General features: G+C 50.1%; 1 protein-coding gene across 1 annotated transcript; it reads left to right on the top strand.

Moving 5' to 3' along the window:
* Positions 1-44: 44 nt before the first annotated feature.
* On the top strand, positions 45-27946 carry IGFN1 (immunoglobulin like and fibronectin type III domain containing 1). Its single transcript, XM_058040013.1, has 22 exons — positions 45-63; positions 543-665; positions 2849-2988; positions 3531-3630; positions 4417-4464; positions 4996-5041; positions 6931-7105; positions 7658-7771; positions 8938-9109; positions 9960-10232; positions 11952-16136; positions 17358-17482; positions 17918-18059; positions 18522-18818; positions 19443-19742; positions 20561-20734; positions 21133-21261; positions 21694-21999; positions 23853-23941; positions 25028-25223; positions 26774-27073; positions 27531-27946. Exons 1-22 carry the CDS (start codon positions 45-47, stop codon positions 27944-27946), a joined length of 7869 nt encoding a protein of 2622 aa, XP_057895996.1.
* The last annotated feature ends 4 nt before the right edge of the window (positions 27947-27950 follow it).

Below are 27950 nucleotides of genomic sequence, written 5' to 3' on the forward strand. Positions count from 1 at the left end.
TTGTAATCTGTTTGTGCTGACCCCGGAAAGCTGAGCAAAGCATCATGAGCAGCCATCAGACAGGTGAGAGAACAGACACAGCTCTGGGGAATATTCCCCTGGGAACAACCCCACCTTGCTTCTCTACCTTGGAGATGGCAGGGACGGACCCACCAGGCTCTGACTTGGCACTGGGGCCTTTCTCATGCCAGATTTTGTGTTTGGAACAAGAACTGATGCAAAGCTCTCCCTGGCCAAACCGTGGCCAGAGCTGTGAGCCGAGGTGGTCCTGGGTTAGGACTTTGATTGCAGAATTTCCTACATGGACACAACTTTGCCAAAGCCACCACAACCAGAAGGTGGCTTTACCAAAGCCACCCAGACCTTAATCCCCAAGCCTTGGGACACATTTACAGCCTGTGGCACTGGAATGGGTGGGACCTTTGTGGTTCAAGAGGAGCTGAGCAGGAGCAGTTATTGCTCTGCAGGAGGCAATGCAGACTGAGAGATTCTTTCTGAAGGATAGACATGTAAATTGAATGTATTTTTTCTTGATTTTCTAGTAAAAATCTTCAAGAAATCTTCTATCCCAGGAGTTGTTGTCACTCAGTTTGTGAATGATGTTCCAGAAGGATGCAGTACACCTGATTTTGAGAAGAAACCACTCACTCTGACACTGCAGGAAGGTGAGACTTGATAAACAGGGAAAGCCACAGATCTGGGGGTTTGACTCCATGTCCCACCTACATGAAAAAATTATCATGATTAAATCAAGTGAGTTTCTAAAGTGATTTGACATGACCACAAAAAAAGTGTTGTGTGGCCAAAGTCTTTGTTACACTGATGACAATTCCATCAGAACTCACAAAGGTCTCCTGAGTTGTCACTATGTGTATACAAGACCAACATCTGGCTCTGATGTGCACAGCAAATCCAGTGAATTCTGCAGGGAGTTCTCACAGTAAGGACTTTGCAGCAAAAGATTCAGCACATTGAAAAAGCTGTTGATTTTGTTTTCCTGTTGAAAGAACTTGTGCTCAGCACTAAACTCAGCTGCTTTTAAAGTAGGATATGCTGACTGGAGGTGCTGTTTAGCCTATAGCAGCCTTCCAGTGCCTAAAAGGACTCCAGGAGAGATGTCCTGCAGTGCCAGGACAAGTGGAATGGCTTCCCATTGCCAGAGGGCAGGGTTAGGTGGGATATTGGGAAGGAATTCTTGGCTGTGAGGATGGTGAAGCCCTGGCACAGAGTGCCCACAGCAACTGTGGCTGCCCCTTGATCTCTGGAAGTGTCTGAGGCCAGGCTGGACAGGGCTTGGAGCACCCTGGGATAGTGGAAGCTGTCCCTGCCATGGCAGAGGGTGGAATGAGATGGGCTTTGAGGTCCCTCCTAGCCAGGCCATTCCATGGTTCTATGATGATTCTGTAAGGAACGAGGTAAGGATCTTGCACAGAGCACAGAGCACAGAGCAGGCAGCTGATGAGCCAATAAATGGAATCAGTGAAGAGCCTCCCAGAGGTGTCTTTGTGCACCTGCAGAGAGTCCTTTTGTTTTTTTTCTTTTTTGTTGGTGTGGAGTGGCCTGAGAACATCGTGTAGCTCCTCTTCCCTGCCAGGACTGAACCAGCAGCTTGGATTTTGGTGTTCCACACTCACCTGTGGATTTCCAGGAGCCACTGAGGTTTTATGACGGAGCACAGTGGCCTCTAGTGGAACCTGTCCCTCTTCCTCCTCTTCCACCTGCACGTTTCAGCCTAAGTTTTCACCTGTCTATATTTTCACCTGTGCAAATTTTCCAAGTTACTTCATTTCCAGCACGTTCTTTGTGCATTCATGTTGGTCACTGTAACTCTGTGCCTGTGTAGAGGCACCACCAGGGCCTTTAACTCTGTCATCACCCCACTGTGTTCAGTGCATGGCTGAGCTGATTCTTCTGGCTGGGTGGTCTGTGGCCAGCCCGGGGAAGTGCAGCCAAAGTGGCTAAAATGTAATACAGGGATAACAAACTGCAATCAGACTTCAACAAGAGATAGTACTGCAATCTCAAAGGCTGGAAAAGGTCTTTTGATAAGGATCTGCTGGCAGGAACTTGTTCCATCAAATAAGTTTGGTGCTGGTGACTCCAGAAAGGTGTGAGAAATATTGCCAGACTTTCCAGGGAGAATCTTTACCAGTGTTGGTCACCTGAAGAGCAAGAGTGTTAAAGAGTAAGAGAGAGTGATCATTTCCACCCTGAGGTGTTTCCATGGATAACTCACCTCCATTCCTACTCCCACTCACTCCCACAAGTCACTTCTCTGACTTGTTTCCCAGTGTTCCCTGTGGTTCTGGAGCCTGTTGGAGAAGAGGTTTGTTCTGGGCAGTGGGAAAGCTGCTGGAGGTTTCTGTGGTGGGCTGCTGGGGAGCAGGGATGAAGGAGAGTAACCTCTTTCTCTTCTCCCTCCCTTGTCTCTTCAAACAGCAGTGCCTGGTGGGTTTGGAGTGCAAGGTGGTGCCAGTTAAAGATTGGAGAAACAGTGGGATTTGATAAAGAATATGTGTGATGAGAAGGGATTTGGACATTTAATGGGTAAAAAGCAAGTCTGGGTTGAAGTTGCTGTCAGGCTTCTGATTTCAGTGATGGTCAGAGATGTCAGCAGCCACATCTGGCAGGGTAGTGCCACGTTTTAAAGGCCTTTTATGATTGAATACACACAAAAACCTGAATTATTGATGTGCAAAACAAGATATTATTTTTGAAGAATGTTTCTGCATAAAATAAGAGAAATTACTCACTCTGGGGATAACTCTTGATAAGAAAAGGGGCCAGGCCTGAGAGTCCTCATGTTCAAGCCTGTCTTAAATAACAAAATCCTTGTTTCTTTTCAAAGGTAAAGATGCCATTTTCAGAGCTGTGGTCAAAGGTGTCCCAGCTCCTGAGGTGAAATGGTCACGTACACAGAAAGGAATGGATGATCCTGCCAAATATCAAATGTCCTTCAATAGTGCTACAAATGAATTCATTCTGCAGGTAAAAATCAAATATTTCAGAAAGGACTTGTGGAACTGAGAGAAATGGACAAGAAAAACCTGCTGTGGGATGAGGGGAAGCAGAGGGACAGCTCTGATCTCTGCTCTCTGTGAGCAGGGACAGGACCCCAGGGAAAGGCTGGGGCTGTGCCAGGGCAAGCTCAGGCTGGAGATAGGGAAAGGTTCTTCCCCAGAGGGTGCTGGCACTGCCCAGGCTCCCCAGGGAATGGGCACAGCCCCGAGGCTGCCAGAGCTCCAGGAGTGTTTGGGCAGCGCTGCCAGGGATGCCCAGGGTGGGATTGTTGTGAGGGTCCTATCCAGGAGCTGGATGATCCTGTGGTCCCCTCAGACTCAGGGTATTCCATGATTCTACACATCCCTAGCTCTGAGATAACACAAAAATAAGCAAACAAAGCTTTTTAGAGCCCTTCTGTGAACAGAAGAAGCCTCTGAGGTGCCACTGAGTAGCTGCTTTATGAGAAGCTGAAGGTGAACTGAACGCCAGCCCTTTGTGTGAGCAGTTTCTGTGCTCTCCCTTTGCAGATCAAGAGCCTGGCCCCGGGGGACAGTGACTTGTATCGCTGCTGTGCTGTCAATGCCTACGGAGAGGCCTCGTGCTCTGCTGGCCTCAGGATCCTCCAAGGTAGGACTGGCAGCTCCACAGGCTGTGCTGTGCTGTTCCCTGGGCTGGCTGGACTCTGTCTGGGCATTCTTGGTCTGAAGGTTTGGTATTCCCCTCATTGAAGACTGCAGATCTTTTGGTGGCTCCCTAACACTGTGAGCTTTAAGGCAAGGGGGAGGAAAGTGGAATTGTGCTCACTGCACTGGTCCATAATCAGACACTCTGGGTTTACTGCTGAACTGCCCCAGTCCTTACTCTATGGTGTTGAATGAATCAGACCTTTGGGAGGGTTCCATCCCTCTGTGGCTGTCTCTGCACCTCGTTCCTTCTTCTGTCACAGTCAGTGCAGAGAAATGGGCACTTGGAGGGTCAGATTTAGCTGATTTTCTTGGGATCCACTTGAGCAGAAGATGGATTATATCTGAAGTGTCCATGTCACCTCAGTGCCTTTCAAGGTTAGAAGTTTAGAAGGCACCTATCTGCAGTTGCCATTTCCACCCTGGCTTCCCATCTCTAACACAAGATGTTGATATTTCTTCCCATTGCTTAGACCATAAAATTGGTAGGGTAAAAATGCTCTCCTCTGTGTGGAGTCTGCAGCAAGCACAGAGTCAATGGCAATAGAAATATCACCTTTACAGATGGAGTTTACAGGGAGCAAACATCAGATTGACAAAGAAATCCAAACTGGGATTCCCTCTTGCACTGGTAACACATACAGTGGTTTCATGGCTCATTGGTTCACTGCTGTTAATCTAATCTTGTTCATCCTGTGGCTTTTTTTCCTTCTGTTTTATAAATGATCAGTTGGCTTTAAGAGGAAAGCAAAATATGTTCCTGTTCATGCTGCTGATGGTAAGTTAAAGATCTATTTGTGTAATATATTACTGGGGGGCGGGGACAGAGAGAAAAATTCTCTGCCACACTATTGCTACCCCAAACTTGTAAAGACTGGAGTAAGAGAAGGATTAATGAGCCTCTAATGTTCTTTCATCTCTGTCTGCATGGTCTTTACCTTTTGCTAAAGTGATGATTTTAGACACAGTTTTGGGCTGTTCTAATTAGTGATTGTGGAATCATTAGGAAAGGAAAAAGGGATTTGGGGATGTTAAACACAACTGGATCAAATTTTTAACATGGCTGAAAATAGTGGGTCTCAAGAGGGAAAAGCTTTAGGGAGAGATGAACTTCACTGGCACTCAAAGGATGAGCATGGCAGTGAGAACTGACGAAGTTTCATGACAGATTTTTGGTAAAATGTGAAAAAAAATCAGAGACCTCAGCAGAAAGACCTGTTGTCAGTGACTACTCTGCGTTATCTTCTCTGGGGAGATGTATTTCACAGTGCTGGCTATGTGATTGTTGCTTCTCCCACCCTTGTAACAGAGCTCAAGAAGACACTCCAGGACTCCAGGAAGATGCTGAGGAAGAGGTAAGGCTCTGGAGTGAGGGCCATGCTCCCACTGGATGTTTCCCAGTGCTAGGGGACAGCTCCAGAGACCTTCGGGGCAACACTTCTTGTGTCCAAAGTTGTGGTGAGACTCCCAGTGGAGGGACAGGCCAGAGCAGCTTGGCCCTGCCAGCTGGATTGAGATGAACACAAGATTGCAGCCTCATTTGGAGGGGTATTTCCTCAGCACCACGAGGCTCTGAAGGGAGGCTGTGTTTCTCTGCTTCCCTGTGTTTAGCTCACAAGTGGCTTCCTGTCCAAAGGACAGCTCCCCATGCACTGCTGGCTCTGGCTGCAAGCCCAGCTGCACTGCCAGGTGCACAGGGCACAATCCTTCCCTTCCCTTCCCTTCCCTTCCCTTCCCTTCCCTTCCCTTCCCTTCCCTTCCCTTCCCTTCCCTTCCCTTCCCTTCCCTTCCCTTCCCTTCCCTTCCCTTCCCTTCCCTTCCCTTCCCTTCCCTTCCCTTCCCTTCCCTTCCCTTCCCTTCCCTTCCCTTCCCTTCCCTTCCCTTCCCTTCCCTTCCCAAACCTTCCCAAACCTTCCCAAACCTTCCCAAACCTTCCCAAACCTTCCCAAACCTTCCCAAACCTTCCCTTCCCAAACCTTCCCAAACCTTCCCAAACCTTCCCAAACCTTCCCAAACCTTCCCTTCCCTTCCCTTCCCTTCCCTTCCCTTCCCTTCCCTTCCCAAACCTTCCCAAACCTTCCCAAACCTTCCCTTTCCCTTCCCTTCCCTTCCCTTCCCTTCCCTTCCCTTCCCTTCCCTTCCCTTCCCTTCCCTTCCCTTCCCTTCCCTTCCCTTCCCTTCCCTTCCCTTCCCTTCCCTTCCCTTCCCTTCCCTTCCCTTCCCTTCCCTTCCCTTCCCTTCCCTTCCCTTCCCTTCCCTTCCCTTCCCTTCCCTTCCCTTCCCTTCCCTTCCCTTCCCTTCCCTTCCCTTCCCAAACCTTCCCAAACCTTCCCAAACCTTCCCAAACCTTCCCAAACCTTCCCAAACCTTCCCTTCCCAAACCTTCCCTTCCCAAACCTTCCCTTCCCAAACCTTCCCTTCCCAAACCTTCCCTTCCCTTCCCTTCCCAAACCTTCCCAAACCTTCCCTTCCCAAACCTTCCCTTCCCAAACCTTCCCTTCCCTTCCCAAACCTTCCCAAACCTTCCCTTCCCTTCCCTTCCCAAACCTTCCCTTCCCAAACCTTCCCTTCCCTTCCCTTCCCTTCCCTTCCCTTCCCTTCCCTTCCCTTCCCTTCCCTTCCCTTCCCTTCCCTTCCCTTCCCTTCCCTTCCCTTCCCTTCCCTTCCCTTCCCTTCCCTTCCCTTCCCTTCCCTTCCCAAACCTTCCCAAACCTTCCCAAACCTTCCCAAACCTTCCCAAACCTTCCCAAACCTTCCCAAACCTTCCCAAACCTTCCCTTCCCAAACCTTCCCTTCCCAAACCTTCCCTTCCCAAACCTTCCCTTCCCAAACCTTCCCTTCCCAAACCTTCCCAAACCTTCCCTTCCCTTCCCAAACCTTCCCAAACCTTCCCTTCCCTTCCCAAACCTTCCCAAACCTTCCCTCCCCAGGTGGGAAGCTCCAAGCCTGCTGATAATGATCTCTGTGAGAGTCCTGAGCTGTGCTAGGCAGTTACCTGGCCTGGGCCAAACTGTGCCAGACCCTCTGGTGATAATTCAGCAGGGTGGAAGTTGTTCTCTGGCACCATTTAATTTGTAGTACAGATGCAGAAAACCTGCTCTGGAAGAGTCCCAGTCTTTCCTGCCTGCACCTACAGGGCCAAGTGAACTACAGGAATGATGGAGATGAAAGAGAATTAGGGATAGAAAAACAGGACATCTTGTTGTTTGTGAAAATGTCTGAATGGTTCCCCCCTGGTTCTCAGGGCTGCAGCACCAAAACCAAAGCCCCTGGACAAAGAAGCTGTGTGGCAGCTGCTGCTGAATGCAGATAGGAGAGATTATGAGAAAATCTGTATAAAATATGGAATTGCTGACTTCCGTGGGATGCTGAGGAAGCTGCAGGAGATGAGGAAAGAAACAGAGAGTGAACAAGACAAGGTAAATAAACTGAAACCACTCATTTTTAAGAAATTGAAGCTTCTGAAAACAGGTTATATTTTCCTAAATTGCTTTGGAGATGAAAATTTTGTTATATGACAGTGATTTATGACAATATTTTAAAGAAGTTCCACTTCTTTTACTCATGCAGAAGAAAATGCTAATGAATTTTTTGAAGCTCAGTTCACAAATTTTACGAGATACTGACCACAGGGTTATGCAGTTGTCTCTGATGAGAATTTGGATGCCAAATTAAAAATTATATGTCCAAAGGTAAAAATTGGCCTTCACATACAGGGGCATGTAGAGACCGGGATGGACAGTGTGGGAGTGACCAGGAGGCAACACACAAAAATAATTTATACACAGAAGGAAACTGTGGCAACTTACAGACACTGCAACTCACTGTACCAGAACTGTGACTTACAGATACTTCTGCTACATAATGTTAGAGGTAGCTCTTTAAAGTAGATTTCACGTTAATTCAACAGCTTCAGAACCTTTGTCATGGCAGCTTTACCATTTACTAGGTTCTTCAACATTTCTTTGCAGTTAGTTCACAGTCTCAAAAACTTTGAACACATCAGAGTCAACAAGGAGGGAAATGCTACGTTCAGCCTGGAGATGGAGCTGAAAAACAGCAACAGCAACGTTTACCTGCTCAAGGTGAGGGGGATGAGTGGGGCAGCAGCAGCTCAGAGCACCCCCTCCAGTGTTCTACAGAAAAGGCTTCATCTGCTGGGCAGTGGCTGAGAGTAAATAAATGCCTTAAGGTTGTCTGTCTTTTGCAGATGCCTGCTTGGTTAGGGAGCAGTGTGGGTGTGGGGTGACCTTTGGTGGTGGATGTCCCTGTGGATTTGAAGATCCAATACAGAGCATGCAGTCAGTTACTGACATCCTTGTGTCTTCAGGAAATTCATAGAATAGATGAGTTGGAAGGGACCTTTTAAAGGTCAAGGGACCTTAAAACATTCAAAAGGGACACCTTCCACTAGCCCAGGTTGCTCCATGCCCTGTCCAACACTTCCAGGGATGGAGCAGCCACAGCTGCTCTGGGCATCCTGTGCCAGGGCCTCCCCACCCACTTTGTTATATCTAACCTGACCCTCCTTCAGTTTAAGACCATCACCCCAACAGTGTCTTTCAGGATGCAGAAATTCTGCAGTTTCATATAAATTTTATGAACTTTCTCAAGTGTGTTATTGCATGTTATTGCACTATAACTCCCCCTGTGGAAGAAGATCTCAGAGATGTAAAACATTCCCTCTCTAGATCCATAGTCCCACAGATGGAATCTGCAGGTGCTTAGTGCTAGGTGTGTTTTTCTGAAAGATAATTTTTGGTCAAATTATGGTTAGAGGCTTTAATCCAGGGGAAATCAGAATGCCCTGAGGGGGAGGGCAGACTAACTATGAATCTTCTGGATCAAGTATATGACATGAAGTCAATGAGCCACAATTTGGACAATGTAACCCAAGTGTGCTACAGAAAGTGATGAACTCTCCTGCTCATCCAGCTATGAGGATGCTGAAATCTAGAATAGAAACTTCTTTGTCTTTGTAGCTGCAAGAACTGTGTATTAATTAAGCTTCAGACCCTTATGTGGGTAGCCAAGAGCTGCTGTTTTGCTGAGTTTCAGAGCCTGGTGCCCTGCTCAGTGCAGGATTCACTGCCCAGACAGTGCCTGTGTACTGCAAAGAGCCCTGGGCACGGTGAGGTTACTCATTTATATCAACAAGGGGATTGTAGCTCTAGCCTGTCCTGATGTGTTTGAGATGCCTGGCACTGTCTGAGCCTCTGTGGACACTGCTCCCCTCCTGCCCTCCCTGCAGGACGGCGAGCGGCTCCGCTATGGGACCGGGGACGAGTACAGGAAGCACGGCCTGCGGAGGGTGGGCAGGCGCTACTGCTTCACCATCCACGACGTGCAGCCCGAGGACGCGGGCGTCTACCAGGTCAGGGTGGAGGACGTCCCTGTCTTCTCAACAGAACTGGATGCTCAAGGTAAGGAATTCGGTTTGATGGTTTTGGTGTGCAACTGTGACAAAAGTTTTTTTGGGCCTAGTAAGGGCTCCTTGTCTGGCACAGGTGAAAAGGAGCAGGAGGGTGATTAAATGCTTTAGGTGCTGCATCTGCAGTCCCAGGGAACAGGCCTAACCTCGAGTACCAGTGTGGCTGTGGGTGACAGTGAGCACATGCCTTAACTACCCCACATTACAGTTTGCTTCTGTGAGCTCAGAATAATAACAACAAACTCAATCCAAGTATTGTACTGCAGGAACACATCAAAGACTACAGACTGTTGTATTCATATTTCTAGAGTCCCATACTGTCGCAATCATATTTCTAAAGTCCCGTACTTTCTCAGTGATATTTCTTGGGGGGCAGTTCTTCACAGCACAGACTTCTTCTGCTTGTTGCTGCTTCTTCATCAGGGCTCCTTCCAGGCTCTCCCTGACTGGCCAATCACACCCTCTTTTATCACAGTTATCTTCACTAGCCACAGCTGCCACCCAATTAAGGACATCACAGCTGCAGCCCATTTAGAACATCCCGGGCTTATCAGGGCAAGGCGTATATACAGATATTCAAATACAATACAGATATTTTACTACTACTATAACAGACTGGCAACACATCCATGCTGTGAGGTAAAAATGTCTCAGAAGATAATAAACACAAAAATCTGCTTTTCTGCAGAATTGGGCACAGAAGCGCATCCGAGCTTTTCCTTTTTCTCAGTAACCCGATGCTCAGAGGCACCACAACTTCCCGTTGTTTCCTGCTTCAGCGGTAACAGTTTTCCTGGAGCACAGGAGCTGTTTCCTTGCCATAGCTCTCGGTTTCCCTGCAGCCATCCCGGCGCGGTTCCGGCAGCCGCTCTCCGACGTGCGCTGTGCCGAGGCCGGCGACGCCGAGTTCCAGTGTGTGCTGTGCACGCCCTGCCACCAGCCCCTGTGGCTGCACAAAAGCCGCCCCCTCCAGGCCAGTGACAAGCACCAGATCTCTGTGACCCCCGACGGCCTGAGCCACAAGCTGACCGTGAGGAACGTGGGGCCCTCGGACAGCGGCCTGTACACGCTCGACGCGGGACAGGGCTCCTCCAGCGCCTGGCTCCTCGTGGAGTGTGAGTGCTTGGCAGTGGGGTGTTCCCGTGCTGTGCTGGCACAAAACATTCTTCTCACTGCATGATGGCTCACAGAGATGTTGCTCTGCTGGGAAATGAATTGCTGAGCCTCTAATTTCAAAATCATGGCTGAGAAAACTGGGGGTGCTCAGCATGGAGAAGACGAGAGTCCAGGGTGATATTGGAGCCCTTTCCAGGGCCTAAAGGGGATCCAGGAGAACTGCAGAGGGACTTTGGAACAGAGAGATGGAGGGACAGGACAGTGGGAATGGCTTCCCACTGCCTGAGGACAGGGTTAGATGGGATAATGAGAAGGAATTCTTGGCTGAGAGGGTGGGCAGGCCCTGGTACAGGGTGCCCAGAGAGGTTGTGGCTGCTCCATCCCTGGCAGTGCCCAAGGCCAGGCTGGATGGGGCTTGGAGCAGCCTGAGACAGTGTAAGGTGTCTCTGCCTATGGCAGCAGATGGAATGGGATAAGTTTTAAGGTCCCTTCCCATCCAAACCATTTTGTGATTCCATGACTCTAAATCCTGTCTGGAAAAATGAATGGCTGGTTAGACCCTCTTTCCTCTTCATATGAGACCAACTTTTCCCCTTTTAATTAGTCCTGACAAATCCTATTGGCTTGTTTGCTCTACAGCTATGATGAAGTAGCACATTCTCCATCAGTTATTGGAAAAATGCTCCCTATCTCCACACATGTTTTTGAGGAAGCTGTCCCAGGCATCACAGTGCAGCAGGCAGGAGCTCAGGGAGCTTTTGATACTCTCAGTTCTACACTATCAATGCCATTCTTCTTGTTAGATAATATTTTTCATTCCCAGTTAGAGCTAAACGTGCTGGAAGGAGCTCAGAGGAAGCTGGGAAGGTGGGAACACAGTGCAGGCGCATTGACAGTCACCTGGTTTATATTTGTTTGCTTATGAAGGGTGGTTCCTTTGGTTCCCTTTGACTCTGGTTTCCTTTGGGATCCTCCTGCAGCAGCAGGAGGGGTCTCTCTCACAAAGGCCTCTCCAAAGCAATGTAGGTTTCTGAAACAAAGAAACTTCCTGTGGATTTCAGTGAGCTGTGAGCTCTGATAAATTATATCTGGCCTGGAAACCAAAGCAGTGAGTGACCTGCTCTCAGAACAGCCTGAATTTCAGATTAATCCAAAGCTATTCACATATCTGAAAGCTTTAGTCCTCATGTTGGGCATCCCTAAACCAGCCATTATCCAGATGTGCAAGCTGCCTCCAGAGCCGTGAAATCCCCGTTCCAGGGTGGGAACTGATGGCTCCTCTGTGCATGGAATATTCTGTAACTCCTCCATATCTGGAAGGTGAAGGCAGATGGAATTAATGAATCCCACGTACAATCTCAGCCCCTCTAAATCAGACCTGCCATGCTGGAAGTCTCTTTTTCTGTTATTTTTGGTTGGTTTGTTTGTTTGTTATAATGAGCATGTTTCCATTAAAAAACAATGTGTTTTAACTAAAAATAATTGTCTTTAACTAATATGTCATTGTCTCAATGTGGCATTGAAAAATTCAGGATTTGAAATTATTTTAAATTTATTTAAATGTATTGTGTGTGTGTGTCCTAAAATGAAATTCAAAAAGTGCTAACACATTTTCTTTGGTTGTTGATGCAGTGCATGTCCTATTGATTTTCTGTTATTTTGTTCCCCTCTTTTTCTGTGTATTGTAAATCTGCTGCCATGGAACAATGCAACTTCAGATGCCAAAGGAAAGAGGAGTCAGGATGAAGAAGAAAAGATTGTAAGGGAAACATCTGACTGGCTGAAAGAAACAATGGCAGACAACGAAAGGGCGAGGAAGCTTCGGCGCCAGGAACAAGCTGCTGCTGAAGAGCGTGCTTCCTTCTCCACATCCTCTGCTGGGGAGAAAAGTGGCTGGCGCAGAACAGGTCAAGGCAGCAGCCAAGGCAGGGGCCAAGCACACTCCCTTGATTCTGGAGATGGAAGCCAAATTTTTTTGGGAAAAGAAGGGCTACGCAAAACCCACATGAATGGAGAGATGGGGCCTGGGCAGTTTCCTGGAGCAGATCTAGATGGAGACTCAGTAGTCAATGATGGCAGCATCTTTGGACTGAAAGGGGGCAGAAGTGGGTTAAGGGCTGTCCATGGCATGGACTCTGTGTCAGGCACTGCAGGTCCTGGTGGTGCAGGAGGAGGGGCAGGTGAACGGAATTCTGTAGATGGCAGAGGTGAAGGTTTGCTGAGTGCTGTTGACATTGACATGGGTGATGGAGAAGGTTTGGGCTCTCAGCATGACAAGGATGGGAATTTAGGTGATGCCAGTTACAGAGCTGGTTTTGGGGGTGCTGGAAGGTTGGGTGGTGGAAGTTCTGTGCCAGATGGGCTTGATCCTGATTCAACTGGAGTGGGAGCTAGTGTGGGTGATCTGTTCAGCAGGACTGGTCCAGGAACTGGAGCTGTGGGGAATGCTGCAAGTGCTGGAATGGCAGGAGGATTGTGGTCCCACCATGGCAAGGATGGGCATGCCACTGTGGGTGATATGAATGGAGCAGGTATAAACAGAGAGAGACAAACAGGGACTCCCTATGGCAAGGATGGCCTGACACCTCATGCCAGTGGTCAGTTAGGGCAGACAGGAAGATCTGGCTCATTGTATGGGCCAGGAGGCCTTTCAGGTGGAGATGGAGCTATACCTGGTAGAGGTGGCAATGCCACAGGAGAAATGGAGGCTTTGTATGGTCCAGACGGTCAGGCACTGGGAGCAAGTGCTGGTGGTGCTGGTGGAGTTGGTGCAGGGGGATTTGGGTCTCCCTATGGAAAGGATGGTCTCCCAGCTGGGGCTGGTTTTGGTGGTGTTGGTGCAGGGGGACTTGGAGCTCCCTATGGGAAAGATGGTCTTCCAATTGGAGCAGGTGCTGGTGGGGCTGGTAGTGCAGGGGGACTTGGATCTCTCTGTGGGAAGGATGGTCTCCCAGCTGGGGCTGGTGGTGCTGGTGCTGGAGGATTTGGAGAGGCTTTGTATGGTCCAGATGGTCGGCCACTTGGGGCAGGTGTTGGCGCTGGTGCTGGTGCAGGGGGAATTGGAGCTCCCTATGGGAAGGATGGTCTCCCAGCTGGAGCAGGTGTTGGTGGTGCAGGAGGATTTGGGGAGGCTTTGTATGATGGTCGGCCACTTAGAGCAGGTGTTGTTGCTGGTGGGGGTACTGGTGCAGAGGGATTTGGATCTCCCTATGGGAAGGATGGTCTCCCAGCTGGAGCTAGTGGAGCTGGTGTAGGAGGACTTGGAGAGGCTTTGTACGGCCCAGATGGTCGGCCGCTTGGAGCAGGTGTTGGTGGTGCTGGTGCAGGGGGATTTGGAATTCCGTATGGAAAGGATGGTCTGCCAGTTGGAGCAGGTGCTGGTGGGGCTGGCGGTACAGGGGGTTTTGGATCTCCCTATGGGAAGGATGGTCTCCCAGCTGGAGCTGGTGGAGCTGGTGTAGGAGGACTTGGAGAGGCTTTGTATGGTCCAGATGGTCGGCCACTTGGAGCAGGTGTTGGTGCTGGTGCTGGTGCAGGGGGATTTGGATCTCCCTATGGGAAGGATGGTCTGCCAGTTGGGAGTGGTGGTGGTGCATGGGGTGTTGGAGGTCCCTATGGGAAGGATGGTCTCCCAGTTGGAGCTGGAGGAGCTGGTGCAGGAGAGGCTTTGTATGGCCCAGATGGTCGGCCACTTGGAGCAGGTGTTGGTGGTGCTGGTGCAGGGGGATTTGGAATTCCGTATGGAAAGGATGGTCTGCCAGTTGGAGCAGGTGCTGGTGGGGCTGGTGGTACAGGGGGATTTGGATCTCCCTATGGGAAGGATGGTCTCCCAGTTGGGAGTGGTGGTGGTGCAGGGGGTGTTGGAGGTCCCTATGGGAAGGATGGTCTCCCAGCTGGAGCTGGTGGAGCTGGTGTAGGAGGACTTGGAGAGGCTTTGTATGGCCCAGATGGTCGGCCACTTGGAGCAGGTGTTGGTGGGGCTGGTGCAGGGGGATTTGGATCTCCCTATGGGAAGGATGGTCTCCCAGTTGGAGCTGGTGGAGCTGGTGCTGGAGAGGCTTTGTATGGCCCAGATGGTCGGCCACTTGGAGCAGGTGTTGGTGCTGCTGATTCTGCAAGTGCCACGGGAATTGGAGCTCCTTATGGAAAGGATGGTCTGCCAGTTGGAGCAGGTGCTGGTGGGGCTGGTGGTGCAGGGGGAGTTGGGGATCCCTATGGAAAGCATGGTCTCCCAGCTGGAGCAGGTGTTGGTGGTGTTGGTACAGGGGGACCTGGAGCTCCCTATGGGAAGGATGGTCTCCCAGCTGGAGCAGGTGCTGGTGGGGCTGGTAGTGCAGGGGGATTTGGATCTCCCTATGGGAAGGATGGTCTCCCAGTTGGAGCTGGTGGAGCTGGTGCTGGAGAGGCTTTGTATGGCCCAGATGGTCGGCCACTTGGAGCAGGTGTTGGTGGTGCTGGTTCTGCGAGCGCCAGGGGAATTGGAGCTCCCTATGGAAAGGATGGTCTGCCAGTTGGAGCAGGTGCTGGTGGGGCTGGTGGTGCAGGGAGTGTTGGAGGTCCCTATGGAAAGGATGGTCTCCCAGTTGGAGCAGGTGCTGGTGTTGGTGGTGCAGCAGGTGTTGGGGGTCCCTATGGAAAGGATGGTCTCCCAGTTGGAGCTGGTGTTGGTGGGGCTGGTGGTGAAGGGGAAGTTGGATCTCCCTATGGAAAGGATGGTGTACCAATTGGGAGTGGTGGTGGTGGTGGTGGTGCAGGGGTTGTTGGGGGTCCCTATGGAAAGGATGGTCTCCCAGTTGGAGCTGGTGTTGGTGTTGGTGGTGCAGCAGGTGTTGGGGGTCCCTATGGAAAGGATGGTCTCCCAGTTGGAGCTGGTGGTGGTGTAGCTGGTGGGGCAGGGAGTGTTGGGGGTCCCTATGGAAAGGATGGTCTGCCAATTGGAGCAAGTGCTGGTGTTGGTGGTGCAGCAGGTGTTGGGGGTCCCTATGGAAAGGATGGTCTGCCAGTTGGAGCAGGTGCTGGTGTAGCTGGTGGGGCAGGGAGTGTTGGGGGTCCCTATGGAAAGGATGGTCTCCCAGCTGGAACTGGTGTTGGGGGTGCAGCAGGTGTTGGGGGTCCCTATGGAAAGGATGGTCTGCCAGTTGGAGCAGGTGTTGGGGGTGCAGCAGGTGTTGGGGGTCCCTATGGAAAGGATGGTCTCCCAGCTGGGGCTGTGGCAGGAGCTGCCCGTTTTCCTCTTGGAGGTGAGGAAGCGATGGGATTGGGCCGTGGCACGGATGCCACGCTGAGCAGAGCTCCGGGGTATGCAGGTGGAGCAGGAGGAGGGGGCTTTTCCAGGGAAGGCTCTGCCCTGTGGGGTGCAGGGTCTCCCTATGGCGAGGACAGAGGGTCAGGTGTAGCCACAGCTGGTGCAGGTGGAGCTGGGAGGCCGGGAGGGGATGGATGGGATTCAGTCAGTGGTAAAGGAGGTGTGGGAGCTGCTGGTGGCCCAGGAGGAGAATATGGGCTGGATGCACATCTTGGCAGATCTTTGAGAGCTGAAACTGGAAAGGGTGCTGCCAGTGATGTCAGAGGGCCAGGGAACAAAGGTTCAGCTGGTGACAGAGGGTCCCTGTCAGGTCCAGGAGGAGCCAGGGGAGAGGGAGGAGATTTCACACAGTTGGGCTCCCTTTACTCTGCCTTTGGAGAGGCAGGGAGTAAATCCCATGACAGATCTGTTGACGGGAGTAGCTCAGGTGGGTTTGGTCAAGGTCCACTGAGTTATGGCCAGGTGTCAGGTCCTTTCAGTGGACCTCCTTCAGCAAACCAGAGAAACCAGGAACCTGACCTGGATCTTAAAGCAAATGATTCTCTGAACAAGACGGAAAGCAAACAAAAGAGACGGAGTGTCCTGGATGATATCAAAGGTACGTGTTTAACTGTGACTTCTGGTCTTTGCATTTTGATACTCACATCCCTAATCCTGAAAAGAAATTGGATGTTATGGTTTAGATAAACACAACTCTATAGAAATCTGGTTGTCCCATGATCTGTTCCTAATTCTCCCTCTGATTGGCTGCTTGATCTTACACAGTGTGCTCTGATCAAACTGCCTTAAAGGTCTAATTACTTTCTTTGTCTAAATGATCTGAACCAGGTCTCATCTCTTCATTTGTGTTTCACATATCATGGAACAGACCAGTTCACAAACATACCAGTTCCCATAAAGTTTCAAGGAATATCATCATGTTTCTTTGACACGGTTCTAATCCAAAACTGAAGCTTTCACTTTATTTTTCAAACACCTACTGTAAAGAATTGTGTTTTCTAAGTTCTGGGAACAATTCTGTGCCTGCATATATGGGATTATATAATGTAAAGAGCTCTTTTCTCTTGTAACATCAGGAATAGTAAGGTGTTGCATAGAATAAGAGGGGAGTAATGTGTTTGCAGTCATTTGAGTAAAACCTGTGGCTCCACCAACAACATGATGATGTGAAAATTGTAGGCATTAGAAATCTCAGGTGTATAATCAGAGGGGAATATTGACCTAATGGGATGGTTCACAAGTTAGGAATTATCATTGCTAAACCATAAATATAAACAAGGAAGTAAAATCATCAAAGCTGGAGTTCAGGAGGAAGGAGTGGGGTATATATTAGAGAGGAGATTGTGATGGTAAAGGAGAGAACTTGGGAAGAGAAAGAGGAATAGAAGGGTGGAGAACAGTGTGCCTGGGGCTGTTTAGGGGGATGTGTTGGACAGCCCCATGTGTGGTCAGTGCAGAGGAAGAGGAGGATGAAGCAGTATATTCACACCCTGGAGCAGCCTGGTTTTTTCCACTGGCTGTAGAGGGAGCCAAGATGATTAGCATAGACATAAACTAGCAAATCCACAGCTGGATAATGTGATTTGTGGTGAATCCATTGCCCATGAGGTGGATGTTGGGATACAGTTGATGTTGGGATGGTCCTCAAGGCACTGGGTGTATCCAGCTGGCCCACAGCGAGGTGGCACAAAAGCCTCTCCTGACCAGAGGACCTTTTTATTTAAAAGCTCTTTCCGTCTCACATGCACATGCATTTCCAGCTCTAGGTGTCTCTCTGTAGCACAGACTTAGCCTCTTTCCCTTCCTTTGTGCTGTTCAGTCCCACGCTGTTACCTCAACAAGCAGCTGGCGACCGTGCGGGTGCTGAAGGGGGACCCGGCTGAGCTGTCCTGCACGGTCAGCAGGGACAACGTGACAGGAACCTGGTTTAAGGATGGCCTAAAGGTGGGTTCCCTGAGCTTGGCGTTGGCTTTGGGTAGCAATGCTCTGCTCTCTGGCTCTACTTCCTAAGGGTGCTGTCAAGGCGTCCTTCCCCCTGACAGCCACCTGCATCAGAGTGGGGCCCTGGAAGGGTTCCCAGAATCCCAGAATGGTTTGGGTTGGAAGGGACCTTAAGGATCATCCAGTCCCACCCCTGCCCTGGGCAGAGATACCTTCCACTAGACCCAAGCCTCGTCCAACCTGGCCTTGGACGCTTCCAGGGAGGGGGCAGCCACAGCTTCTCTGGGCAACAGAATACCAGAATATTGTCATTAAATATGCATGACATTCCCAAATCTTTTCAACTGCATTTCAAATTGTAGTCTGTCCAGTTTTAGTATGGATTGCATTTTTTACTTTTTTTTTAAAAAGGATGGGTCTCGCTCCTTTACTTTGTAGTTAACAAGCATGGATGGAGTCGTATTTGAAAAGAAAGGTCTTGTCCACAAACTGATCATCAACAAGGTTGAAGATATTCATGCTGGGAAATACAGGTTTGAAGGTGGAGATGTAAAAACTGAAGCTTCAATTTTTGTTGAAGGTGAGTCTACTCAAACCACCAAGGCAGCATGAGATGGGCTTTAAATGTAATATATTTACTCAGAGACATGTTATTGGTTATTGAGATAAATTTGTTATAAAGAATTACAAGATAAATGGGAAATGTTTTTTGTACAGGTTGGTTCATTTTGCATTTGCAAATTTAACTAAGGACCCAGCAACTCAAATATTTCTGGGGTGCACAAAACACTTTACCAGGGCAGACTCTTCATTCTTGTGTTTAGTGTGTTGCCTAGGAGAAATATTCTCCAGTGAAAGGACAGTGTGATACCACAAAATTTTGTGATAATTATCCTGTAGCAAAGTACAACTAAAGGTTCAGATCCAAGAGGTGTGAGCTTCTAAGCATTGCTGGCAGCACCATGAGGGGATCCCTTCTCTCCAAGGTGAACCTTATCCTCCTTGAATTGTGTTTTTTAATGACCTTGTATCACCTGCTTAGATCCTCCCCAGGTGGACAAAGTTCTCCTCAAGAACTTGACCAGTGTCCCCACGGTGGCCAAGGCCGGGGAGGGGGTGAAGCTGCGGATCCCCTTTGAGGGTCGGGGGCCCATCAGGGCGGCGTGGCTGAAGGACAGGATGGAGCTGGGCGATGACTCCAGGATCCGTGTGGACAAGACAGACACCTGCACCACGCTGTCCATCTCCAGCTGCGACAGGAGGGACTGTGGGGATTACAAAGTCAGGCTCAAGAACGACAGTGGTGTCCTGGAGATCAACCTAAAGCTCATGGTGATAGGTAAGATCCTATAACCTTCACTGTGGCTTTCACTGTAAAGCTTAGGCTTTAGGGAATCCATTGACACTGGTGGCAACCTTGTTTGGAGTGAGTGGGTATTTAGAAAGGAACAAGACACTGTATATTGCCCCAAAATCAGGGTACAAGGAAAGATTGCTGAACATGCTTCATGCCCTTTAGTACAAGGGAAAACAAAGCTAGTTTGGTTTTTCATGGCCTAAGCAGCTGAGTTTTGGGTGTTCAGACACTGTGGGAGATGTGACTGTACACAGCATGCAAATCTGAAATAGGATATCAAGGTCCAATTCAGCCCTCCCATAAATGTCTGGGCTCCTTTGGGAGACCAGAAATGATGTTTGCCTGTATTAGCAAGCTGAACTGGTGCAATTCTTATGAGAACTATTGACCCAGGGAGAGCAAGGGCCTGGCTTTCCATCTTCTCCATCAAAAGTTAGAAGAGGTCAAGTTTGGAAGAGGCAATTCACATGCCCAGCCCTCATCCTACAACTGTGCCTGCATTTCATCAGAACAGTCTCCCAGCTGGTGGGCAAGGGACAGTGTCTGCTCCAAACCCAGGAGCAGGTCTGGCTCTGGAGCCAGCTGTGTCTCTGTTCATCTTTCCAGACAAGCCACAGCCTCCAGCAGGACCCATCAAAGTTGTCGAAAGCTCCGCCAACAACATCACAATCCAGTGGAAGCCCCCAAAGGACGACGGGGGCAAACCAGTGCAAAGGTACCTCGTGGAGAGGCAGCAGGTGGGCAGGAACGACTGGGAGACTCTGGGAGAAACCCCCAGGAGCTGCACCAGCTTCACCACAAACAAAGTGGAGGAAGAGATGAGCTACTACTTCAGGGTGAGGGCCATGAATGCCGAGGGAGTGAGTGATGCGCTGGAGTCAGGGGAAGTGAAGGCTGCTGGTAAAGGTGAGGAGAACTTCTCATAATTCGCAATTCAAATTGGTTAATTCATTATCAAAGCTGACATCAGAGGAAACTCACTGCATTGTGGATGTTGCTACAGATCTCAACTTCAGTCTCCACACAAAGCTGTGGAGGTTGCCCAGCAAGAGCAGCAGTTTGTTGTAGGCTCTGCTGATGTTGAGTGAGATGTAATTATTGCTTGGTCATGCTCTGTTTTGGATTGGAAAGGAAGTTTCATGCAAAACACGTCAAGATCAAAGGAAATTTTTCTCAGTGTGGCTGCAAGGGGAACATATGAAGCCTTTTCTTAATTCCACAGGCAAAAGAACTTATATGTGCAGCTCTTCAGAGCATGACCACTCCACTCCCCCAATCTCCAAACAACTGAATATTGGTTTTGTCCTTCAAGAAGTTTAAATACTAGAACAGGTAGTTCTAATTATCTTCGTTCTCCATTCTCATTCCCATGATTCTGTACCTTGGACACTTTAGCAGAGGGCAAAGAAAACCCATTTTGTTACCAGTTCTTGTTGTTGTAAGCAAGAATGATGCTGATTGTTCATATGTAGGAATGACTAACCCCACTGGCAGAGGAATTGTCCTGATAACAGCAGGTCTTTTGTGAAATCCAACCTAAGGAACAGCGTCCATGCTGGATCCAGTTTGGGGAACAGGATCCACAGCTTCAGGTCTCAGCCAGGTTTTCAAAGCACATCCATTGGAATACCTGGGGAAATCTGGAAGAAGAAATTCCACACAGCACCATTTTATCTTGCCATAAAAACATACCTGCTAATAATGAAGCCCTCGTCTCTTTGTAGGCTCCCCTGGTGCCCCAGATCGCCCTGAGATCATCAGTGCCAGCAAGGACACCATCACCATATCCTGGAAAGCTCCTTGTAAAACCGGCACTTCCCAAATTAAGGGATACATTGTTCAGAAACGCAAGAAGGGCACAGTGACCTGGCTGCCCGTCACCAACGCGCCTGTCAAAGGTGGGTATCTGACTCCTGGAACAGCCCGAGGGATTTGAAAAGGCAAAAATGTCAGCTGGGTTTAGGAGCTGCTTAGGATCTTACACCTTTCACATCAAGGTGGTGATGGGTGACCTTGGAGGTCTTTACCAACTAAATGATTCTGTGATTCAAGGGCTGTTTGATTTTGAAAAGAATACAATTAACACATCCCAGAAGATCACATGCACTTGGCTAGGGAATGGCAGGGGAATCAGTGACAGCTTTTATGGCTCCTGAGAATTTTTCCATCCATAATTCTGCCTGAAGTAAGGCACAGCTTTGTTGTGTCACCTTCCCTGATGGGGAACAGCTTCCCTGAGGCAACACCTCTCCTCTCTCCTCTCTCCTCTCTCCTCTCTCCTCTCTCCTCTCCACAGACAAGAAACTGAAGGTGACAGGCCTCAAGAAGGGTGTGCAGTACGAGTTCCGTGTGGCAGCTGTCAATGCTGCTGGCACAGGAGAGCCCAGTGACCCCTCAGAGCCTGCCTTTGCCCGGGACCCCACCAGTAAGTGCCCTGCTCTGCCCTGTGCTGTGCTTTCAGGGTATTCATGGAGAGATGTTCTTAAATTCTCTGTAAAAGCGTGTGGAGACAAGGATCAGTAATTGGGGAATGTTTCATGGCTGAGAATCAGCTGGAGGAAGGAATGGAAGGATTTCCTGTAGGATGTCCAAGTCAAGATTTGGCAGTACCCAGTGGGGGGAAATGTGCAGTGTGGAGAACACTCAGGAGGGGCCATGGAGTGTTTTGGAATGTTGTGGAGTTACTGCAGGGCTGGTAGGAGCAAGGATCCAGATCCAGCTCTGAAAAACTGGGATGTGGGGCAACACAGCATGGTGGAAATACAATGCACTGCAAGAATGTTGGGAATCTCAGGCAGTGACTGAAGAGGGAAGAGAAATCCTAGAAAAATAGTTTAAATAAAATTTCTCTGTCCAGAATCTCCGGGCCAAGTGCAGGACCTTAAAGTGAGCAGCAGTGACAGCACCAGTGTCACCCTGACATGGAACAAACCTGAAGTACAAGACGGGAATGACGTGAAAGGCTACGAGGTGGAGATGAGGCCCTGTAACAGCCTCAGCTGGACCAAGTGCTTCACCCTCCCTGCCGGGAGCACCTCGTGCCGGGTGCAGGGCCTGCAGGCCCGGGAGAAGCTGTTCCTGCGCGTCCGGGCCCTCGGCGATGGCGGCCCCGGGGAGGCCGCGGAGCTGGAGGCGTGTGCTGGAGCTGCGGCTGCTGCCCTGGGTGAGTCCGGGGCCCGCGGCTCTGTCCCGGGAGCGGGGCACTCTCACGGCAACGGGGCACTCTCCCTGGGGCACTCTTCCCGGGAGCGGGGCACTCTCACGGCAACGGGGCACTCTCCCTGGGGCTCTGTCCCGGGAGCGGGGCACTCTCACGGCAACGGGGCACTCTCCATGGCTCTGTCCTGGGAATGGGGCATTCTCCCCGGCAACGGGGCACTCTCCATGGCTCTGTCCTGGGAACGGGAAAATCTCCCCAGATCTCTGTCCCGGGAACGGGGCACTCTCCCCGGGAGCGGGGCACTCTCTCTGGCAACGGGGCACTCTCCCCGGCTCTGTCCCGGGAACGGAGCACTCTCTCCGGGAGCGGAGCACTCACCCCGGCTCTGTCCCGGAACGGGGCACTCTCCCCGGTTCTGTCCCGGAACGGGGCACTCTCCCCGGGCACTCTCCCCGGTTCTGTCCCAGGAACGGGGCACTCTCCCTGAGGCTCTGTCCCGGGACGGAGCACTCTCCCCGGGCACTCTCCCCGGGCACTGTCCCGGAACGGGGCAGTCTCCCCGGGCACTCTCCCCGGTTCTGTCCCGGAACGGGGCACTCTCCCCGGGCACTGTCCCCGGGCTCTGTCCCGGAGCAGCAGCGGCAGCAGCGGCCGGGCTGTGGCGCACCGGCAGCAGCCGCCCCCAGGCCCAGCCTCGCCCAGGGCAGCGCTGCTCCCGCTCCCCTCGGGCTTCTCTGCTCACCTCAGCCAGGCAGTGTCAGTATTAACTGATAGCAGATAGGCAACGCACAGTGCTCAGCTCATCTAGAGAATCCTTTGGATAAAACAACTCTCAGAACTCCATTTTCTCCTTGTACTTACATTCTGCCCCCTGTGCAGCGACACTCCACAGTCACCAGACAGAACCTGGATGTGCCTTAGCCCTGCTTGCACTCTTCCAATGGAAAAATAGAGTTTCCACTCAACTTTTAGACAATCTTCTGAAATTAAAAATTTTATTTCGTTCTCTTAAATCACATTATTAAATTATGTTTTGGATACTTTATTTTACCTTTTAATTGTTTAGTTTGAAAGTTTTCACCATTTTCACTTTTCCATCTTTATTTACAATCTGCAGCTCTGTTTATTCCCTGCTCTTTGGGGACATTGCAGAATAACAGATGTAAGAGATAATTCTCTGAGGGGTTCATCTTCCTTAACTTGGATCCTAAGTGAAAATGTCTACTTTGGCATATGCCTGGAGACTCCATTTATTAATAAAAAACATAAAATAAATGAAATCAAATAAATCCATCTAAAGCAGGTGTTCAGTTCTACACTGGAAACACTAAATGCAATTTAGCATTACTGTATTTGGTATGCTTAGATAAATACTAACTGGTGTAGTATATTGATGAAAAGAGAAAAGAAAATATTTTAAATGCTAAAAAATACTATTTTAGATAAACTCTGGCAGCTTTCCTGTGGATGTTCTGTGCTCTGTACTGCATATATTTTATAAGTGCCCATTGGAACTTCCTTTTTCCAGCCACCATTTAAACACAAAAGATGATCCCTGTGATGGGATAAAGTGTGGCAAAGAGCCCATTTCTCTGTGACTGAGACATCACATGAATACAGAGATTGTTGTGAATGTATTTTTACATCATTTTCCCTTGTTTAGTCATGGTGATAAATAAATAGCAATGAAATTTGAGAGGTGTACAATCTGGAACTGAACCAGGGAGCTTTTTGCCACTGTGAGTCCCTCAGCAGCCTCATTCAGCTGGGAGAGGCACCAGGGGGTGGGACACTGCAATTGTCACCAGGGACTGCACCAACATCCACCTTCTGGGAGTAATCTTTGTCTCTTCCAGTCCCTCCCAGGTTCCTGATAGATGACACAGTGAAAAGCTTCCTGCTTATCAAAGCAGGGGATCCCATCCGGGTGAAGATCCCCTTTGAGGTGGGTATTCAGGGCTTTGGAGGAATTCCCTGCCTGGTTTTATGGCAGACAGGAAAACTGAGCCACTGTTTTTATGTCATGAAATTTTGTTTACAAGTCACTGGGCAAATAATTTGGCCTGCCTGTGCTGTGTAGTCTTTCAGGGTGAGGAAAACACAGGCCAGAATCAAGCAGTCAGTCTTGGCATTGGTGTTTATGACATTGTGGTCATTCCTTAACCTCTGCAACAAGGCTCAGTGCTGTCCACCTATCAATGTTATCATCATCTGCTGCTGCTCTGTCAGACTGCCCAAATCAGAGATTTCCCTGTGACTCCCTCAGAAGGCCTTGGGGCACCATTTCCAGCAGCACCTTCACTGGGCTTGTCTCACCAAGCAGCAGCACTTGAGAACTTGGCAGGCACTGAGAGAAACCTCAGTGCTTTGGAGTGAGCTTGGAACAACACAGGCTTTTCCTCATGGGAAGTGTGGTCAGGTTTGGAAGGAGCTGCCCAGGGAGGTTTGGAGTCCCCATCCTTGGAGGTGTCCAAGGAACATCTTTTGTGTAAAAAGGGTAAAAGTGCTTTTAAGGTGAGGATGGGGCATGGGTTGGACTCAATCCTCTTGGAGGTCTTTTCCAGACATAAATGATTCCATGATCCTCTAAAGTCTGGGATACCAGAGGAGGGTAGTGAAGTGTGTGTGTATTTGCTGGCCTTTCTCCTAATCTCTGGGAGAAGAGACCAAAGATGGCATAATGGAAATAAAGATTTAGAGGATGTTTTTTTTCTTTCCAAAACCAACAGATCTTTTTTTTTTAAAGCAGAAAATACTCTCTTCTGAAGTTATCTGTCCTTGATCTGGCATAGCCTGTTTGACACAGTTCAAAAGAACACTTTCCTGCAATTACATCCTTAAAGGACAAAAAGGAAAAAGAATTCATAAAGAAACTGTAGAACAGATCAGGGCTCTCAGATCCATCGTGGATCTGTATTTCTAAACATTACTGTGTTGAGGAGGTGCATGTTTGGGGTCAGATAATGAAACTAAAGCTACAGGACACGGTGTGGAGGTGAAAGAAGCGGCAGTGAGTGGTTGCTGTTTGCAGGGATCTCCCGAGCCGGCGGTGACGTGGCTGAAGGACGGGCTGCCCCTGCCCGGCCGCGCTGCCGTGAGCACCGGGGAGGGGAGCAGCCGGCTCCTGCTGCGGGCAGCGGAACGCGGAGACAGCGGCACCTACACTGTGGAGCTCGGGGATGGGCTGGGCAAGAGCGAAACCTTCAGCTTCCAGGTTCAAGTTACAGGTAACTCACTGCCGTCCATGCAAATGTAGCGGCAACTCCCCGCCAGTCCAGGCTGGGCGTGAAGGGACTGAGAGCAGCCCTGGACGAGGACTTGGGGCTGCTGGTGGGTGAGAGCTGGGCATGCCCTGGGCTGATCCCCCAGTGTTACAGGGCTTGCAAGGGTCCTCAGGGTGAAGAGAGAGACGAGAGTGTTGACCTCATGTTCAGAAGGCTTGATTTATTATTTTATGACATATATACTACATTATAACTATACTAAAAGAATAGAAGGGAAGTTCTCAGAAGATAGCTAAGCTAAGAATAGAAAATGAATTAATAACAAAGTTCTGTGTCCAGACAGAAAGCAAGAACAGCTCTGCTGTGAGTGGTCAGTAAATCCAAACATGCACAGGAAACCAATCACAGGTGCACCTGTTACATTCCACAGCAGCAGATAACCAGTGTTTACATTTGTTGCTGGGGCCACAGCTTCTCAGAAGGGAGAAAAATCCTAAAGAAAGGATTTTTCACAAAAGATGTCTGTGACACCCCAGCGTGGGCAGCAGGGCAGGGGAGGATTCTGCCCATTGCTCCCTCAGGTGGAACTGCACCTGCAGAGCTGCCCCAGCCCTGGGGCACCCAGCAAAGGAAGGAGCTGGAGCTGCTGGAGCAATTCCAGGGAAGGCCACGGAGATGCTCTGAGAGCTCGAGCCCCTTTGCTCTGGAGCCAGACTGGGAGAGCTGGGGGTGTTCACCTGGAGCAGAGAAGGCTTTGGGGAGATCTCAGAGCCCCTTCCAGGGCCTAAAGAGGCTCCAAGGGAGCTGGAGAGGGGCTTGGGACAAAAGCCTGGAGGGACAGGACAAGGGGGAATGGCTTTTCACTGCCAATGGGCAGGGTTAGATGGGATATTGGGAAGGAACTCCTCCCTGTGAGGGTGGTACAGGTTTCCCAGAGAAGCTGTGACTGCCCATGGATGCTTGGAAGTGTTGAAAGCCAGGCTGGACTGGGCTTGGAGCAACCCAGGATAGTGGAAGGCGTCCTTGTCCATGGCAGGGGTGGGACTGGATGGGCTTTTAGGTCCCTCCCCACCCAAACCAGTCTGGGATTCCATGATTTACTGTGAGTAGGCAGAAGGCCACAAGCTGAGTTTAGCAGCTTGAGCTCTGCTGCAGTTTGTCTGTGCAGGCACAGGGACAAGCAGGGAACAGCTTCCTATGAGATTGTCAGGGCACTTTATGATCTCACTTGTCTGGAGGACAGAGCAATCCACTGACTAAAACTGTCCTTGCACAGTGCATGAGGGAGGTCAGCAGAGGCTGTGGGACACTGAGCACTGCTCTCCCAGCTGTGACCCCAGGAGGAGAAGCAGCTCAGCTGTACCACCCTCCTGTTGTGCAGCAGCAGCTCAGTCCATGGCAAATGCAGCTGTGTGCCTGCACAAGGAATGGCATTTTGTCCCTTCCAGTCACCAGCATGGTCACTGAGCCCCACACATGCAACAGACTCCAGGATTTTAGGGTTCTGTGCCCCTCTCCCTACAGCTGTGACATTGTGTGCCCTCCCCTGGCAGATGTCCCTCAGCCCCCTGGAGCCATCCAGCTGGAGGAGAATGTCCCCAACACAGTGACAGTGACCTGGGAGCCCTCAGCCTCTGAGCAGTGGGAGAAGAACCTGTACTACACTGTCCTGAAACGGGAGTCCCAGAAGGGCCTGTGGCATGTGCTGGGGGACCTGATCTACAACAACAAGTTCACCTTCACCAGGGTGGTCCCAGGCAGGGATTATTACTTCAGGGTTGTGGCAAAAAATGACGTGGGAGCCAGTGATCCATCAGAGACTGTGCAGCCCTGGAGGATCTGGAAAAAAAAGGGTAAAACATTTTCAAGTATTTCTCTGTGTTGTGTTTTGTTTCTTTCATTGCTTCTAACACTCCACCCTCAAATGGATCTCTCCTCCTGGGAATCTTCAGTGGCCCAGAACAGGAATGCACAGAGATGCCCTGAGGAATTCCAGCTGGGCAGGGAAGGTTTGTCCTTTCTGCAGGGGCATTATGCAGACAGACCCTCATTCCCAGCCATCATGACATGCAATTTGCCCCAGAATGAATTCCCAGCAAAATCTAAGGATTTAGTATTGTATAAACCAAAATTTCTGACTTTGAAGTTAAATGTTGTGTAGTTCTGAGGAGCAGCAGAGGTTACAATCCATAGGTGCATGGGATCTCTGGTAATTTGCAGAATTCCAGACACTGCACAAGCAAACCCCTGCAAACCCTGCAGTGCTGGGAGCAGTATCTGAGTGTGTGTTTGGTGCTTTATATTTCACAGCTGAATTTCGAGTGAAAGCACAGAAATACAGGGGAGTTAACCAGAACCAGCCCCCGAGGTTCCTGGTGCCGCTGAAGTGCCACGTGGTGGTGACAGGCAGCGAGTGCCACATGAGCTGTGCTGTGGGAGGCCATCCCCCACCAAAAGTCACTTGGTACAAGGACAGCAGAGACCTCTCCAGAGATCCCAACTACTTCTGCACCAACGACTTTGGCGTGTGCTCGCTGGTGGTGCTGGGGGTCACCAAGCAGGACGAGGGCGAGTACATGGTGGAAGCCAGCAATGAAGTGGGACGTGCCTTCAGCAAAGCCTTCCTCTCCATCAAAGGTACTGCACTGCTGCTTCCCTGGCAGATCCAGGGCTGTCACTGCTGCCCAGGGCCTCAGAAATGGTCCCCAGCCAGCTCCACCTGCTGACAAA

Source organism: Melospiza georgiana, chromosome 23 (genome assembly GCF_028018845.1).
Source record: "Melospiza georgiana isolate bMelGeo1 chromosome 23, bMelGeo1.pri, whole genome shotgun sequence".
Lineage (NCBI taxonomy): Eukaryota > Metazoa > Chordata > Aves > Passeriformes > Passerellidae > Melospiza > Melospiza georgiana.

What these genes read in the sequence shown, in the direction of transcription:
- IGFN1 (XM_058040013.1), top strand. An exon ending in CGCCTGGCTCCTCGTGGAGT is followed by an intron (nt 10,233 to 11,951) that starts GTGAGTGCTTGG and finishes ATGCAACTTCAG; the next exon opens with ATGCCAAAGGAAAGAGGAGT. An exon ending in CACCAACGCGCCTGTCAAAG is followed by an intron (nt 20,735 to 21,132) that starts GTGGGTATCTGA and finishes TCCTCTCCACAG; the next exon opens with ACAAGAAACTGAAGGTGACA.